Raw genomic sequence first — 15,043 nt, 5'->3', positions numbered from 1 at the left:
ATAGATAGATAGATAGATAGATAGATAGATAGATAGATAGATAGATAGATAGATAGATTTCAGCCTGAAAGAATATATGCAAAACTATCAACTGGAGTTAGTTACATTAGGAAGAAGAATGTTTATGGGGACTCTTTCACTTTAACATAATTGAGTGTCCTTGTCATGGGCCCCCAAATCCCCATTTCTTCCCCCTCATAGTATTCATCATATTAGAATTATCTGTTAATATTTGTCTTTCCACAAGACTCTCTAGTGCCCTGCCCCCCATCCCCAGAATCTAACAGCAGTCCGAATGCAGTATATAACATGACAGGGCAATGGGCCCTGGAGCCCCACTACTAGATACACCCCTCAGCTCCACCACACTTCCCAGCTGCATGACCTTGATTCACCCTCCCTGTGCCTCAGCTTCACTGTTCTGTCCAATGGGGAAAAAACAGGACCTTCCCTGGGAGATCTGTGAGGATTGGATATGTTTCTATGAACAAAGTGCTAAAAATGGGACTGCTACATAGTAAACACTCAATAAATGTTAGCAGTTGTACCAGAACAGAGAGGAATAAAAGTTTGTGAAACAAATGTATCTACTTTAAAACACCTGTGCACTGGTTGATATTTTTTTGTAATGCATACATACGTATGCATTACTTTTTACAATTAAGAGACTTCCCTTTAGGATTTTTTTTTTTTTTTTTTTGAGAGAGAGAGAGAGAGTGTGAGAGAGAGCACAAGCAGGGGGAGCTGCAGGCAGAGGGAGAAGCAGGCTCCCCGCTGAGCAAGACCCTGGGATCATGACCTGAGCCAAAGGCAGACACCTAACCGACTGAGCCACCCAGGCGCCCCCCCCTTTAGGAATTTTTATTGAACATCTAGTCCATCCCCTCCCCTCTCCTCTAGGGTGGGTTACCTTTGAAACTGTATGAGATCCAGTAATGCTACACGGGAATAAAATAAAAAGACATCTTTAAAAGAATCATTCCAGAGAGATCACAGGCACATTCTGTTTGAAATTTTTAGAAGCAGCAAAGTGGGGATAGAGTGGGGACATTACCATTCAGATAGCTTCCATCTATTATTTCTTCCTAAAAGGCGAAGAAATAACATGAAGTAAAACATCCAAAAGTTGGCAGTTCCAGTAGAGGAGATTTAGATTAAAAGAAAATGGGATACTCACCGCCATTTTTTGCAACAATGGATGCAAATCTGTAAGAAAGCCATTGAAGGTATAACTAGAATTGAATTTTGTAATCTTCAGAAATATACATATGGGTTAGGAAAAGATCCCCCCCGCAAAAAAAAGTCACTCGTGAAGGAAAATTTTGTGAATTTTAATTATACCTGTGCTCCTATGTGCCCAGGGTGAGAAAACCCTGGTTTGAAAACCCTTTTAGAATAATCCTGAAAATCCTACACATATGTGTGCATGCACACACATACTCACATGTATGCACACATCCCGAACACTCTACAGCATCCTGTACCTAAGTTGATCCATCCCACTACCTTCCCTAAGATGTGTGGAAACTATGGCAGATTATTCCTCCCTCAGGACTTACCCTGCCTGGAATCTGGAACTCTATGACTTGCCACTCCATGGCTCAGAAAAAGGAACAGGAAAAGAAAATATGTCCTAGGTTCCTGGGACATCCTCCTGTAGTTAATTCAAGCATAGAAGTGAATCAGGCTTGTATTTTTAAAATATATTTAAGAACATTCAGAAGACTTGGGGCACCTGGGTGGCTCAGTCAGTTAAGCGTCCAACTCTTGATTTCGGCTCAGGTCATGATCTCAGGGTGCTGGAATGGAGCCCCGAGTCGGGCTCCACGCACAACGGGGAGTCTGCTTGGAGATTTCTCTCCCTCCCCCTCTGCCCTTCCCCCTATCCTCTCTCTCTCTCTCTCTCTCTCTGTCTAAAATAAATAAATAAATCTTTTTTAAAAAAAGAAAGAGAGCATTCAGAAGACAAAAGGGAAAAACAAACAGGCCCAGAACCCCTAGAGCTCTTTTTAAAAATACATTTTAAATTCCAAGTACTTTGCTCCATCTAAACGCCTATGCTAGTCAAAGACACAATCATCTCTCTCCTTGATGACAACAATGGCCTGTTTATGTTCTTACATCCCCTCCTGTTTCCTTCAATCCAGCAGAGAGGAGTGATTAGAAGCATGGGCTCTGTTATATCTGACAAGGGGTTTATATCTAGACTATAAAAAGAACTCTTACTATTCAGTAAGTAGAAGATAAGATAGAGGCAAGAAAAGATACAAACTTAAGTTTCATTTTAAACAAAAGAAATGGCCAGTAAACCCATAAAAGATTATCAGCATCATTAGTCATCAGGAACATGCAAATTAAATGCACAATTAGATACCACTAAATAGGGGCGCCTGGTTGGCTCATTCGGTAGAGCACGCGACTCCTGATCTCGAGGTCGTAGGTTTGAGCCCCACACTGGGTGTAGATACTGCTTAAAAATAAAATCTTAAAAAAAAAAAAGGGGGGGGGACGCCTGGTGGCTCAGTCAGTTAAGTGTCTGCCTTCAGCTCAGGTCATGATCCCAGGGTCCTGGGATGGAGACTCACTGAGCAGGGAGCCTGCTTCTCCCTCTCCCTCTGCCCCTTCCCCTGCTCATGCTCGCTCTCTCTCTCTGTCAAATAAATAAATAAAATCTTAAAAAAAAAAAAGATACCACTACATATACTAGAATGGCTAAAAGTTAAGAAGACTGACAATACCAAGTATTGATGATGATGTGGAGCAAGAAGAGCCTCTTTGGAAAACTGTTCGGCAGTGTCTTATACAGTTAAATATGCAATACTCTATGATCCACAAATTCCACCCCTGGGTATTTATCCAAGAGAAATTAAAACTTACATCCACACAAACACTTGAATAGTTTCATTCATAATAGCCCCAAACCGGAAACAACTCAATTGTCTAGGCAGAGGTGAAAGGTTCAATACGTATCATTCAATGGAACATCACTCACCAATAAAAATAAGTTGGACTTTTGCTTCCAGGTCTGATGGGAGGAGATAAACCCTCCTGCCTTAAATAATTAGAAAACCAACCAAAACAATGAAGCGAAGGCTTCCAGACATTGGACAACAGGTAGCACAAGACCGAGATTCTAAGAGAAAGCAAACCATTGACATCAAAATATATATTGGTCTCTGCTCTGAGTTCCTGGCAGAGTTCCCAAAACCTTAGTAAATTCCTATGTGGTAAAAATACTAGGAGCATGGGGCGCCTGGGTGGCTCAGTCGTTGGGCGTCTGCCTTCGGCTCAGGTCATGATCCCAGGGTCCTGGGATCGAGTCCCACATCGGGCTCCCTGCTCCGCGGGAAGCCTGCTTCTCCCTCTCCTACTCCCCCTGCTTGTGTTTCTGCTCTCACTATGTCTCTCTCTGTCAAATAAGTAAATAAAATCTTTAAAAAAAAAAAAAAAATACTAGGAGCATCTTTTGTTCCATTGAAGCGACTCTGGGTGGGCTCCTGGTTGGCTCCTGGATGGGGACTGGTCACCAGAAAAACCAAGCCATGATTCTCTAGCCCCACCCCCATCCTCCAGAGAAGAGGGAGGGGCTGAAAATGGAGTTAATAACTGATCATGCCGGGCGCCTGAGTGGCTCAGTTGGTTAAGCGACTGCCTTCGGCTCAGGTCATGATCTTGGAGGCCCGGGATCGAGTCCCGCATCGGGCTCCCTGCTCGGCAGGGAGTCTGCTTCTCCCTCTGACCCTCCTCCCTCTCATGCTCTCTGTCTCTCATTCTCTCTCTCTCAAATAAATAAATAAAATCTTAAAAAATAATAATAATAATAATTGATCATGCCTGTGTGACGAAGCCTCCATAAAACCCAATAGTATAGGGCTTAGGAGCTTTCAGGTTGGTGAACACATCCACATCAGGAGGGTGACACACCCCAACTCCACAGGGACAGAAGCTCTTGCACTGGGGACCCTCCCAGACCTTGTCCTATGTATCTCTTCATCTAGCTATTCATCTAGCTCTTCATCTGTATCTTTCATCGTATCTTCTCATAAACTGGTAAAAGTGTTACCCTAAGTTCTGTGAGCTGCTCAAGCAAATTGACCAAACCTGAGGAAGAGGTTGTGAGAACCTCAGATTTGTAGCTGTTGGACAGTTGGTTAGGTTCTGACAGGATGCCTGGAGGCCAGCAACGAGGAGGTCATGGCCAGCTATCGGGAAGGTCAGAGCCCTGTCCCGGCAGCACGCCACAAGAAGCCAGATCAAACCAGCCAGGCCCAAGATGGCGGATGCCATGACAGGAAACTCCTGGCCAAATTAGGAAGAAAAATCACAAAACCCTGCTTGCCGCCCCAAGTCATGACTATTTCACCCCTGAGTTGATAGCTGTCAGTAAAGGATAGAAACCCGACCCTCACGACAGGCCTCTCTCTTGCGCGCTCTCTCTTGAGTACTCTCTCTCTCTCCCTCTCTAGAGCTCGCTGCTCTCATACCTCGAGAGTGTGCTTTGCACTTTAATAAACTTTCCCACTTGTGTTAGTCATCCACCGAGCTGTGGGTCTGTCCTCGAGTTCATTCTCGTGACAAGACCAAGAACCTTCGGTGACTCCTTCGGGTCTGGCTGGGTCGACGCCCTAGGGCCCGGGGTCTCCCTAGTTCACCTGGCAACACAGCCACCTCACACAGAAGTTGTGGGCAACCTGGAGACCTACTGGGTGGAAACCTGTTGTGTGGAAACCTGGAGACCTACTACCTACTCGCTAACTAGAGTTTGCTTCCTTGAAATGGCTCCTAGTGCGGGAATGGTGGGCACGGTGCACATTCCAAGGACAGGGGAGGGGATGAGGAGCCTCCGATTACTGGGCGCCAGCTCCTGGGTGCACCCAACAGTCCTGTGATCTCTCAAATGACCCCGCCCCCGAACAAGGGGTCACCAAACCACAACCCAAATTCAAACAAGCCGCCTGGTTTTCTGGGGCTCACAAGCTATTTGTTTATTTTTTATTTTATTTTTTTAAAGATTTTATTTATTTATTTGACAGAGAGAGACACAGCGAGAGCAGGAACACAAGCAGGGGGAGTAGGAAAGGGAGAAGCAGGCTTCCTGCTGAGCAGGGAGCCCGATGCGGGGCTCGATCCCAGGACCCTGGGATCATGACCCGAGCCAAAGGCAGATGCTTAACGACTGAGCCACCCAGGTGCCCCTCACAAGCTATTTTTTTAAATAGTTAAAAAAAAAAGGCGGTATCTCTCGACACATGGGAATTTCATGTATGAAATTTATATGTTAGTGTCCATAAGCAAAGTTGTAAGGGAATCAGGCCAGGCCCGTTCATGCCAGTATCGTCTGTGGCTGCTTCCAAGCTTCAGTGGCAGGGCTGAATCAGTGCAACAGAGACCGGTGTGGTCTACAAAGCCGAAAATATTTCTTCTCTGTTCCTTTGCTGAAAAAGTTCGCCAAGCGACACACGTACATATTTACAGAAGAAATGTGGTGTCTGAGAGATGGCTTCAAAATAATAGGGGAGGAGGGAGGTGGGAGGTGAGGATGGGTTTGCCAGTGGAAGCTGAGTGATGAGTATGTGAGGTTCATTATACTGTTATGTCTGCTTTTATATGTGTTTGAAATTCTGCACATATATGATTTTTAAAAGAAAAAGCAACGGAAGAGACTGTGTGTTTTTAGTGAGAGAGTGTGGAGAGATGAGGGGGAAAGGAGATGGAAGCTGCCAGGAGGGGAGGAACTAGGGGGGGAAACAGGTGGGGATGGGTCCTTCAGGTCAAGTGGAAGGAGGGGGGAACCCCTCAAAATCTGTTTATGGGTCAAATCAGATGAAAACTGGGAGCTGCCCTTTTTGCTTCACCTGACTCTCAGGCAGCCCACACCCCAATGACGGGATACTACCCTCTTGGGGTATTAACAGGAACTTGAAGGGAACCCCCATCATGCCCACCCACGCTTTCCTGAGATTATTTTATAGGCGGCTCTGTATTCTTTCTTACAGATTTCCCTGGTATTATCTAGCTTGTTAAGCAAATGGATCCTCTAACCCCCAAGGGGACTTCCACAACCAGCTTTGCAAACAATTATGCTCATTTTACTGCCCAGGGCAAAAACAAACTGAAACTTTTGAAACCTACAAACACCAAAAGGCACACATTCCAACAGATTTTGAGGGAAGGGGATCCCAAAGCCCTTTGTAGACGTGTTCTGCCCCACCAATCCCACCCCCCAGCTGGTACATTCAACTCTCATAATAACGCTCACTGGGTTGGGGGTCTTTTGGGCTTTAGGGGAAACTTTGGCCCTTTTTTCTTCCCTTCCCTTTGGTCAGCTGCCCTGGGGCACTGGCCTCATTCATAATTCTCCAGTTTCCCAGACAATGAGGCTTCTTGTGCTTTATTGCCAGGGTCTCCCTATTAACTCAACAGAGAGGTATAGGATTACTGAAACAGATGCCCGCTTTCTGCTGCACATAATGTCTTCGTTCCAAGGAAACCCCAGAGCATCACCAGTATGGGATTTGGTTTTAATTAAAAGCCCTTTGGGTCACTCTCTTTCAGGAGATTGGCCAGAAGGATTGAATGGACTGTGCAGGGCAATAATGATTTGGGGGGTTGATGGTTGTCTCCATGGGCCCCTCCCCCTCCCCACCAAAGGCTCCCCACTGCAGACTGGCAGAAATCAAGCAGGCTAGGGGCTGCTTTGGTGGAACCTAAAATGCAAACAGCAACAATAACCACAAACCAGAAATGAACACAGTTTCCTGAGCAACGGGGAGTGAGCGTTTGGATGAGCAGGGAGACCAACCACCCTGGTTTCCTGGGACTGAGGGGTTCTCCTGGGACACGCGGTTCACTTTTAAAACAGGAAAAGTCGCAGGCAAACCAGGATAAGTTGGTCACCCTACAGATGAGAGACATTTCATCCTCTATGAAACTTGCTGAAATGCTGAGGGGTTTTCCCCAACGCTGGCACACCCCATCCCAGACATAAACCAACAATTCGCAATTACATGGAGTTTTACTGTCTATAAAGCAGCTCCGTTTAAGGTCTGCATCATGGACCCACATTTATGGGCCATCCAGATACCAACCTGGAGATTTTCCACCCCCCTCCCCAAAAATTACAATACAATTTTCATTGCTATCAGTGCGAAGTGGGCTAACTGGTCTGGCTTGCAGAATACCAGGCTGATTGAACTGGATTTGGTGTTAGAATGGCCAGGCTCACAGTGGGTACAGAAGTCAAAGGAGTGGTTACTTTCTGGACTAGAGGACGGAGGCCTGAGCTCCTGCCCCAGCCCCTCCCTTGATGGGAAGACTCTGGACAGTCATTCCCCTTCCTTGTGCAAGCACAAGCAGGGATTGTGGCTGGCAGAGGGGGAAGCAGGCAGAGGGAGAAGCAGGAACCTGATGCGGGACTCAATCCCAGCACCCTGGGATCATGATATGAGTGGAAAGCAGACGCTTAACCTTCTGAACCACCCAGGCGCCCCAAACCTTTGAGGCAAATATTACCATTACTGCTACTTCAGAGAGGAGGAAACAGGTTCCAAGGAGTCAAATGACCGGCCCAAGGTCACACACTACTGAGTGGAAGGGCCGTTCCCAAACCCAGAGCCAAAAGATCCAAAGCGTTGACCAGCTTTGCTCCCCAGCCTCCCTGCTCAGCACCTGGAACCTCAAACTCCAGGTGGCGGGAGCCGTCTCAAGGATAGGAGCCCCGCTTTAATTTGGACCCACCCAATTTGTGCTCTTGAACAAAGTCCTTAACCTCTCTGGGCTTGCATTTTCTCCTCTGTACAATGGGTATGGCAACAGTACCTTCCTCACCAAGACTCTGTAAACATTTTTCAAGTTCATAAATCTATCCAGTGCGCAGTCGGTGCTGAATTTGCTTTACCTACCCTTGCCCATTTCTTGCTCACAACAGCTATGAGCTAAAATATGGAAAATATGTAAAGAATTTGCCTCGTATAGAAAATAGGTAAAGAACGGAGCCCAGCACTGGCACATAGAATCACTCGATGAACAGTAGCTATTATTACTGATGCTATTGTTTTTACGGCTATTATTACTACAAACCATCACTGCCATCACTGCTGTTCTTGTTACTACTATTAAGTGGGTTCCAAGCCCTTTCCTGGAAGTTTGTGCACGCTCTCCCTCCCATGGACGCCCCCACCCCCAAGAGCCCTTAAAGCTGCGATTGCCCTCGGCCCACTCTCCTTTCTCTGTCTCCACTGCCGCCCGCGCCCCCGCCCCATGAACCCCTTGGGCCCCTTCCCTGGGGAGACCCCGCGGCGCGCCCCCAGCCCGCGCACGTCCCCTGCGCTCGGTCCCGCGGGGTCCTCCGCCCGGGGCCCGCCGCGCGCGCCTCACCTGCGGTGCCCGCTCGGCCGCTCTGAGTCCCGCGCGCAAGGGGGGCGCGGGGCGGGGGCGCGGGGCGGGGCCGCAGGGCTCCCCCGGGGCGGCCGGAGTGGCGGGGGCGGCGCCAGCCGGCGTGGCGCGACCTCCTCCCCGCTGGCTTCGAGTGGAAACCCTCGCACAGAGAGCCGGGCGGGTGGGGGGGGGGGTCGCAGAGCCGAGCGTGCCAGACGCAGACGCACAGAATGCATGCCGCCTGGCCCCTCTCTGAGATTGCGGCCGGCCAGGGAGAATGAAGAGCTGAAGATAGAGCCACCATGGGGCGCCTGGGTGGCTCAGTCGTTAAGTGTCTGCCTTCAGCTCAGGTCATGATCCCGGAGTCCTGGGATAGAGCCCCGCATCGAGCCCCGCATCGAGCCCCGCATCGGGCTCCCTGCTCGGCGGGAAGCCTGCTTCTCCCTCTCTCACTCCCCCTGCTTGTGTTCCTTCTCTGTGTCTCTCTCTATCAAATAAATAAAATCTTAAAAAAAAAAAAAAAAAGATAGAGCCACCACTTGCAACGTGGGACTTTATTTGATCCGGATGCAAACAGACTGTTAAAAATTATGACAGTTGGAGCAGTGTGGTCACTGGATAGGCAAAGGTGAAGTTTTTTAGGTGTGAGCATTGTAATGTGGTTCTCTTAAAAGTCCTTCTCTTCTGTAGATATATGTCTGCAAAACTGAAACATGATGTCTGGGATTTGCTTGGAAGTAAAGGGGTCCCGAAGCGGCAGGAGCCTAGGTGAAACAAGATTGAGCCATGCGTGGATAATCGTTGAAGCCAGTGAAGAGGGGTAATTATTACCTTTCTTCCTTTTTAAGAGCTTGGGATTTTTCCATAATGAAATTTTTTTTTGAATAATAAGAACTGTGAATATGTTCAGACCGGTTGGTCTGTAAATGTGACCTGATTTGTCTGAAGGGAAAAAGAAAAATTCCTCCCAAGTTAAAAAAGGCTCGTGCACCAAAATATTTACTGCCCCAGCATTAAGTATATACACACACAGCAAGTGGTGGTAGAAAAAGACCCAGTGTAAGTGTACACCAATAAAGAAATGGTTACATCAAGTGTGATACAGCAACTCTATGGGTTACATAGCCATTAAAATGGGCATTAACAAAGACCATGTAATAGTAACACAAGGAAATTATTTTAGAACCACAAAAAGTCAAATATTAAGTAATATGCACTTTTATTAAAACTGGAAGGGAGTCGATTGAAGTGTTACGGTTTGGGATTATGCGTAACTTTTACCTCTTTTCTAGTGAAAATAGAATTGTGAATTCTAGAGATTTCCTTGCAATCCTTCATATTTAACAAAACACATCTCAGTATCTGAACTTTTTAAAATAGTTAAAATGCCTAATGCCGACATTATTTTGTCATTGGCAAAATTAGAGATTCTCTTCAGAAATGACCACCTAGGAGCACCTGGGTGGCTCAGTCTTTAACCATCTGCCTTCGGCTCAGGTCATGATCCCAGGGCCCTGGGACAGAGCCCCACATCTGACTCCCTGCTCAGCGGGAAGCCTGCTTCTCCCTCTCCCAACTCCCCCTGCTTGTGTTCCCTCTTGCTGTGTCTCTCTCTCTGTCAAATAAATAAAATCTTTAAAAAAAAAAGAGAGAAAGAAATGGCCACCTGTACTGTTCTGTTGCTCATCCGGTCAATATTTATATAATATTAGTGTTTAGTGTTCTCAAAAAAAAAAAAAAATTCTTTTATCCCCAGCTCTTGGTTTAATCCTTTAAACAAGAAGCTCACTCTCAAGCCTTAAATGATGGGAAATGTCTTTCATCCTTTGTCAAGTTTTGATTTAGAAAACAGGTGTCTGGGCGCCTGGGTGGCTCAGTTGGTTAAGCGACTGCCTTCAGCTCAGGTCATGATCCCACAGTCCTGGGATCGAGTCCCGCATCGGGCTCCCTGCTCAGCGGGAGCCTGCTTCTCCCTCTCCCACTCCCCCTGCTTGTGTTCCCTCTCTCGCTGTGTCTCTCTCTGTCAAATAAATAAATAAAATCTTTAAAAAAAAAAAAAAAAAAAAGAAAACAGGTGTCTATGAGTTTCACGTGATTCATCCTGGAAGGATAAGAGTATCTTTTCATTTTTACTTTTTTTTAATGTTAAAAGTTTATAAATGTGTGTGGGGGGAGGTACCTACGTGTGTAGAAAAAGTCTGAAAGGGCATATACTAAAATGTTAATACTGGTTCTCTCAGGGTTGTAGGCTAGGTGAAGTTTATTTGCACTTTCTTCTTTTCACCTCTGTGTATTTCTACTATGTCTATAACAAACATGTTACTTATAATGCAAAAGCCAGTAGGGCTTTATGATCAGTCACAGCCATGTTATAAATAATAAAAACAAGGCAGCAGGGGTGCCTGGCTGGCTTAGTTGGTAAAGCATGTGATTCTTGACCTTGGGGTTGTGAATTCAACCCTCATGTTGGGTATGGAGCTTACATTAAAAAATTAAAATTAGGGGCGCCTGGGTGGCTCAGATGGTTGGGCATCTGCCTTCGGCTCAGGTCATGATCCCGGGGTCCTGGGATCGAGTCCCGCATCGGGCTCCCTGCTCCGCGGGAAGCCTGCTTCTCCCTCTGCCTCTCTCTCTCTCTCTGTCTCTCATGAATAAATAAAATCTTAAAAAAAAAAAAAAAATTAAAATTAAATTTTTAAAACTAAAAAAAAAATGGTGGCAAAATCAAGTGTAGGAAAACCTGTTTTGTTCTGCTGAGTATAAAAAGGACTGCCAATGTATTCTCAACCACCTCAACTCTACCATTTGAAAAATGTTGAGGTCAGTTGAAGGGTATTTAAAACCAATATTCTGAAAACAAAACAAAACACAATATTCTGTGTTGACTTCTAAACAGGCTATAAGAAAACAACATTCGGGCATTGTACCTGCTCTTAATTATTTTCCAGAACTTAAGAAGTGTAGATGTATAAGGCATTCCAATTTTACATGGTCATTTATTTGGGGGGGGGGGTAAATCCTTTCATTTTTGCATATATTCAAAATGATTTTTAAATGGTCTTGTAACAAAAATACTGTTTTTTAGTTCATGAGACTACAGCATACTGACTCTAAAATCCAGAGGGAAATCTTAAGTTCTAGTTATGTAACAGGACTCTCCTAATTCTCCAAAAGTATAAAATGTCATAGCTAAAAAGAAGTACTTTGATATCAGTGAGCACGGATTCCAATTCAGTGGTATCAATATAAATAGCGAGCCACAAAGCACAAATTACTAGTAAATGAAACCCAATGGCATACAAGTTGTGCTATAAAAACAAATCATAAGGAATCCAAATCAAACCCACAATGAGATAACACCTCACATCCACTAGGATGGTTACTTACGAAGAAAAACAGAAAAGAACAAGCATTTGGAAGAATGTGGAGAAACTGGAACCCTGTGCAGTGTTAGGAGTGTAAATGGTGCAGTGGAAAACAGTATGGCAATTCCTAAAAAAAGTAAACAGGGAGGGGGGTGGGAGGATGGGTTAGTCTGGTGGTGGGTATTGAGGAGGGCACGTTCTGCATGGAGCACTGGGTGTTATGCACAAACAATGAATCATGGAACACTACATCTAAAACTAATGATGTAATGTATGGGGATTAGCATAAGAATAAAAAAAAAAAAAGAAGCCAATAAATGTACTCTGCCATATCAAAAAAAAAAAAGTAAACAGGGAATTCCCATATGAACCAGCAGTTCCACTTCTGAGCATATACTCAAAAGAAGTGAAAGCACTTCTCTTGACAAGCACTGGGTGATATATGGACCTGCTGAATCACTATACTGTACACCTGAAACTAATATAACTCTATATGCTAACTAACTATGCTGGAATTAAAAAAATTTTAAAAAGGGGGTGCCTGGGTGGCTCAGTCGTTAAGTGTCTGCCTTTGGCTCAGGTCATGATCCCAGGGTCCTGGGATCGAGCCCCACATCGGGCTCCCTGCTCCGCGGGAAGCCTGCTTCTCCCTCTCCCACTCCCCCTGCTTGTGTTCCCTCTCTCGCTATATCTGTCAAATAAATAAATAAAATACTTTTTTAAAAAAAGTAAAGAGGGCGCCTGGGTGGCTCAGTTGGTTAAGCGACTGCCTTCGGCTCAGGTCATGATCCTGGAGTCCCGGGATCGAGTCCCACATCGGGCTCCCTGCTCTGCAGGGAGCCTGCTTCTCCCTCTGACCCTCCCCCCTCTCATGTGCTCTCTCTCTCTCATTCTCTCTGTCTCAAATAAATAAATAAAAATCTTTAAAAAAATAAAAAATAAAAATAAATAAATAAATAAATAAAGGAAAGAAATTTTGACACATGCTACCACGTGGCTGAACCTTGAGAACGTTATGCTGAGTGAAATAACCCCGTCACAAAAGGACAAATGCTGTATGATTCCACATACATGAGCAACCTAGAGTAGTCAAATTCATAGAAAACAGAATGGTGGCTTCCAGGGGCTGGAGGAAGGGGGAATGGGAAGTCGTTAATGGGCACAGAGTTTCAGTTTTACAAGATGAATAGTTCTTTTTTTTTTTTTTTTTTAAAGATTTATTTATTCATTTGAGAGAGCGAGAATGAGAGAGAGTACATGAGAGGGGGGAGGGTCAGAGGGAGAAGCAGGCTCCTCACCGAGCAGGGAGCCCGATGCGGGACTCGATCCCGGGACTCCAGGATCATGACCTGAGCCGAAGGCAGTCGCTTAACCAACTGAGCCACCCAGGCGCCCAAGATGAATAGTTCTAAAAATAGACGGTGATGGTTGCACAGTATGAATGTACTAAATACCACTGAACTGTACACCTAAAGATGACTAAGGTGGTAAATTTTGTTATGTTTATTTTACTACAACTTAAAAAAAATTGGAAGATAAATAATGGGGTCATGTCAGCAAACACTAATAATTATTTATTTATTTATTTGAGAGCAACAGAGCACAAGCAGGGTGAAGGGCAGAGGGAGAAGCAGGGTGAAGGGCAGAGGGAAAAGCAGACTTCCCGCTGAGCAGGGAGCCTGACGCGAGACTCGATCCCAGAATCCCGGGATCATGACCTGAGTCGAAGGCAGACGCTCAACCAACTGAGCCATGCAGGCGCCCCTAATAATTTTTAAAGTAAGCAACTAAATGGGATATGATATTCTGAATTGGCTCCTAAAACAGAAGAAGTTCATTAATGGGAAAATGGGCAAAATCCCAGTACTGGCGTTTACTTAATATACCAATGCTAATTTCTTAGTGTTAACAAACACACCACAGCTACATAAAGCGTTAACATTAGGGAAACGAGGTAAAAGGTGTACAGGAACTCTCTGTGCTATCTCCGTAAGATTTCTCCAAATCTAACATTATATGAAAATAAAAATTTATTTAAAAATAAATTTTTAAAGAGCAAGTGACAACTTAAAAAAGTTCAAATTAATTCCTACATAGTAGACAAAGACAACACAAATATATTAGAATTGATAAAGGAAGCAGCAAAATATGAATGCCTATACATAGCTACAGTAGATATGAAATTTTAATTTTTATTGTGCCGTTCACTGTGGCCTATCGCCTCATCATCCACTAACTGCAAAAAGGCAGGCTGTTGAATTTTATATTGCGGCAATATTTCCTTAATAATTCTGGGTGCATATTTTCACTTAGGTAACGAACAAATGTTTCTTAGCGTGGGTACAATGTGAACTTCCTTCTGCCAATTCCTGCCATTTTATCTTTTAAGTTGGTTGTAAGGTTGTGAGCATCCCGTTTCAGGTCAATTTTAAGCCAAGTATGTGCTCAGTGGGTGCCTAGGTAGTGCAAGTCAGACCAGACAAACCCCGACTCGGCGCAGGGTCTTCCAGCTGTAATATGGAGGCACTGGCTAGAAGCGAATTTGGGGGTACACAGCCATCTGTACAAACGTGGGGGATCACTTCAGCCACTGGAAGTCCATGTTGAATATGTGCTGTAGTTGTTAGAGAAAAGGACCATGAAACACTTAAATCAGTAACCAAGTAGTAGGAAGCAATTGATGAAAACATCTTCAGTAACGAGTCTATTTCAACGCTGTACTCAGATCTAAGGGAAAACAAAGTTTTAATCAGAAAGATGACTTGAAACAACTAAGTTTCAGTTTATTTCCCAGCCCAGCTTTGCTGTTAAAGGTCAACTGCGTAGAAACTGGTAAGACATATAGAAGGGCAAAATACACTATCGCTTTTAACTACTCTGCACAAGGGAGAAATGACTGAGGGTATTGTACCTTCTCTCCTTCCCGTCTCTGCAACCAGTGGCTCAACACTCAAGGGGCTCGTGCTGCAGGTGCAAGGGGCTGTGAATCACAGGTGCAGCTTGCCTTGCCTTTCCCTGTGACCTTCCAGGTCAATAGGTTAACTTGCTTTGACCACAAATAGAGCTCCTCTTAATTTCTCCAGCACAACCTTAAATTTGATATGAAGCACTTACACGAAGAATGGTGCAGACAAGAAGGCAGCTTTATTGTACTTTGGGGAAAAAAACAGGATTCCATTGGCGGGGGGGGGGGGGGGGGGGGGGGGGGAGGCAATACCCCACAAAAAAAAAACAACCCCCCCCCGGGGGGGGGGGGGCACCACCCCAAAATATAAAGAACAAAAAAAAAAATAAGGGTCTGT

At 45.1% G+C, this 15,043-nt stretch overlaps 1 protein-coding gene across 1 annotated transcript in view; it reads right to left on the bottom strand.

Annotated features, from left to right (window-relative positions):
• Nucleotides 1-1,650, bottom strand: part of OTOA (otoancorin) — a 59,947-nt gene extending 58,297 nt beyond the window's left edge. Inside the window, 4 exon segments of the mRNA XM_021686843.2 lie at nucleotides 911-938; nucleotides 1,055-1,085; nucleotides 1,178-1,206; nucleotides 1,560-1,650. Coding sequence (XP_021542518.2) covers nucleotides 911-938; nucleotides 1,055-1,085; nucleotides 1,178-1,206; nucleotides 1,560-1,650 — 179 coding nt within the window.
• Nucleotides 1,651-15,043: the final 13,393 nt, after the last annotated feature.

The sequence above is a fragment of the Neomonachus schauinslandi genome, chromosome 5 (assembly GCF_002201575.2).
Source record: "Neomonachus schauinslandi chromosome 5, ASM220157v2, whole genome shotgun sequence".
In the NCBI taxonomy this organism is placed as follows: Eukaryota; Metazoa; Chordata; class Mammalia; order Carnivora; family Phocidae; genus Neomonachus; species Neomonachus schauinslandi.
The sequence above is the reverse complement of the archived record's forward strand: the minus strand, read 5'-3'. Positions and strand labels throughout refer to the sequence as shown.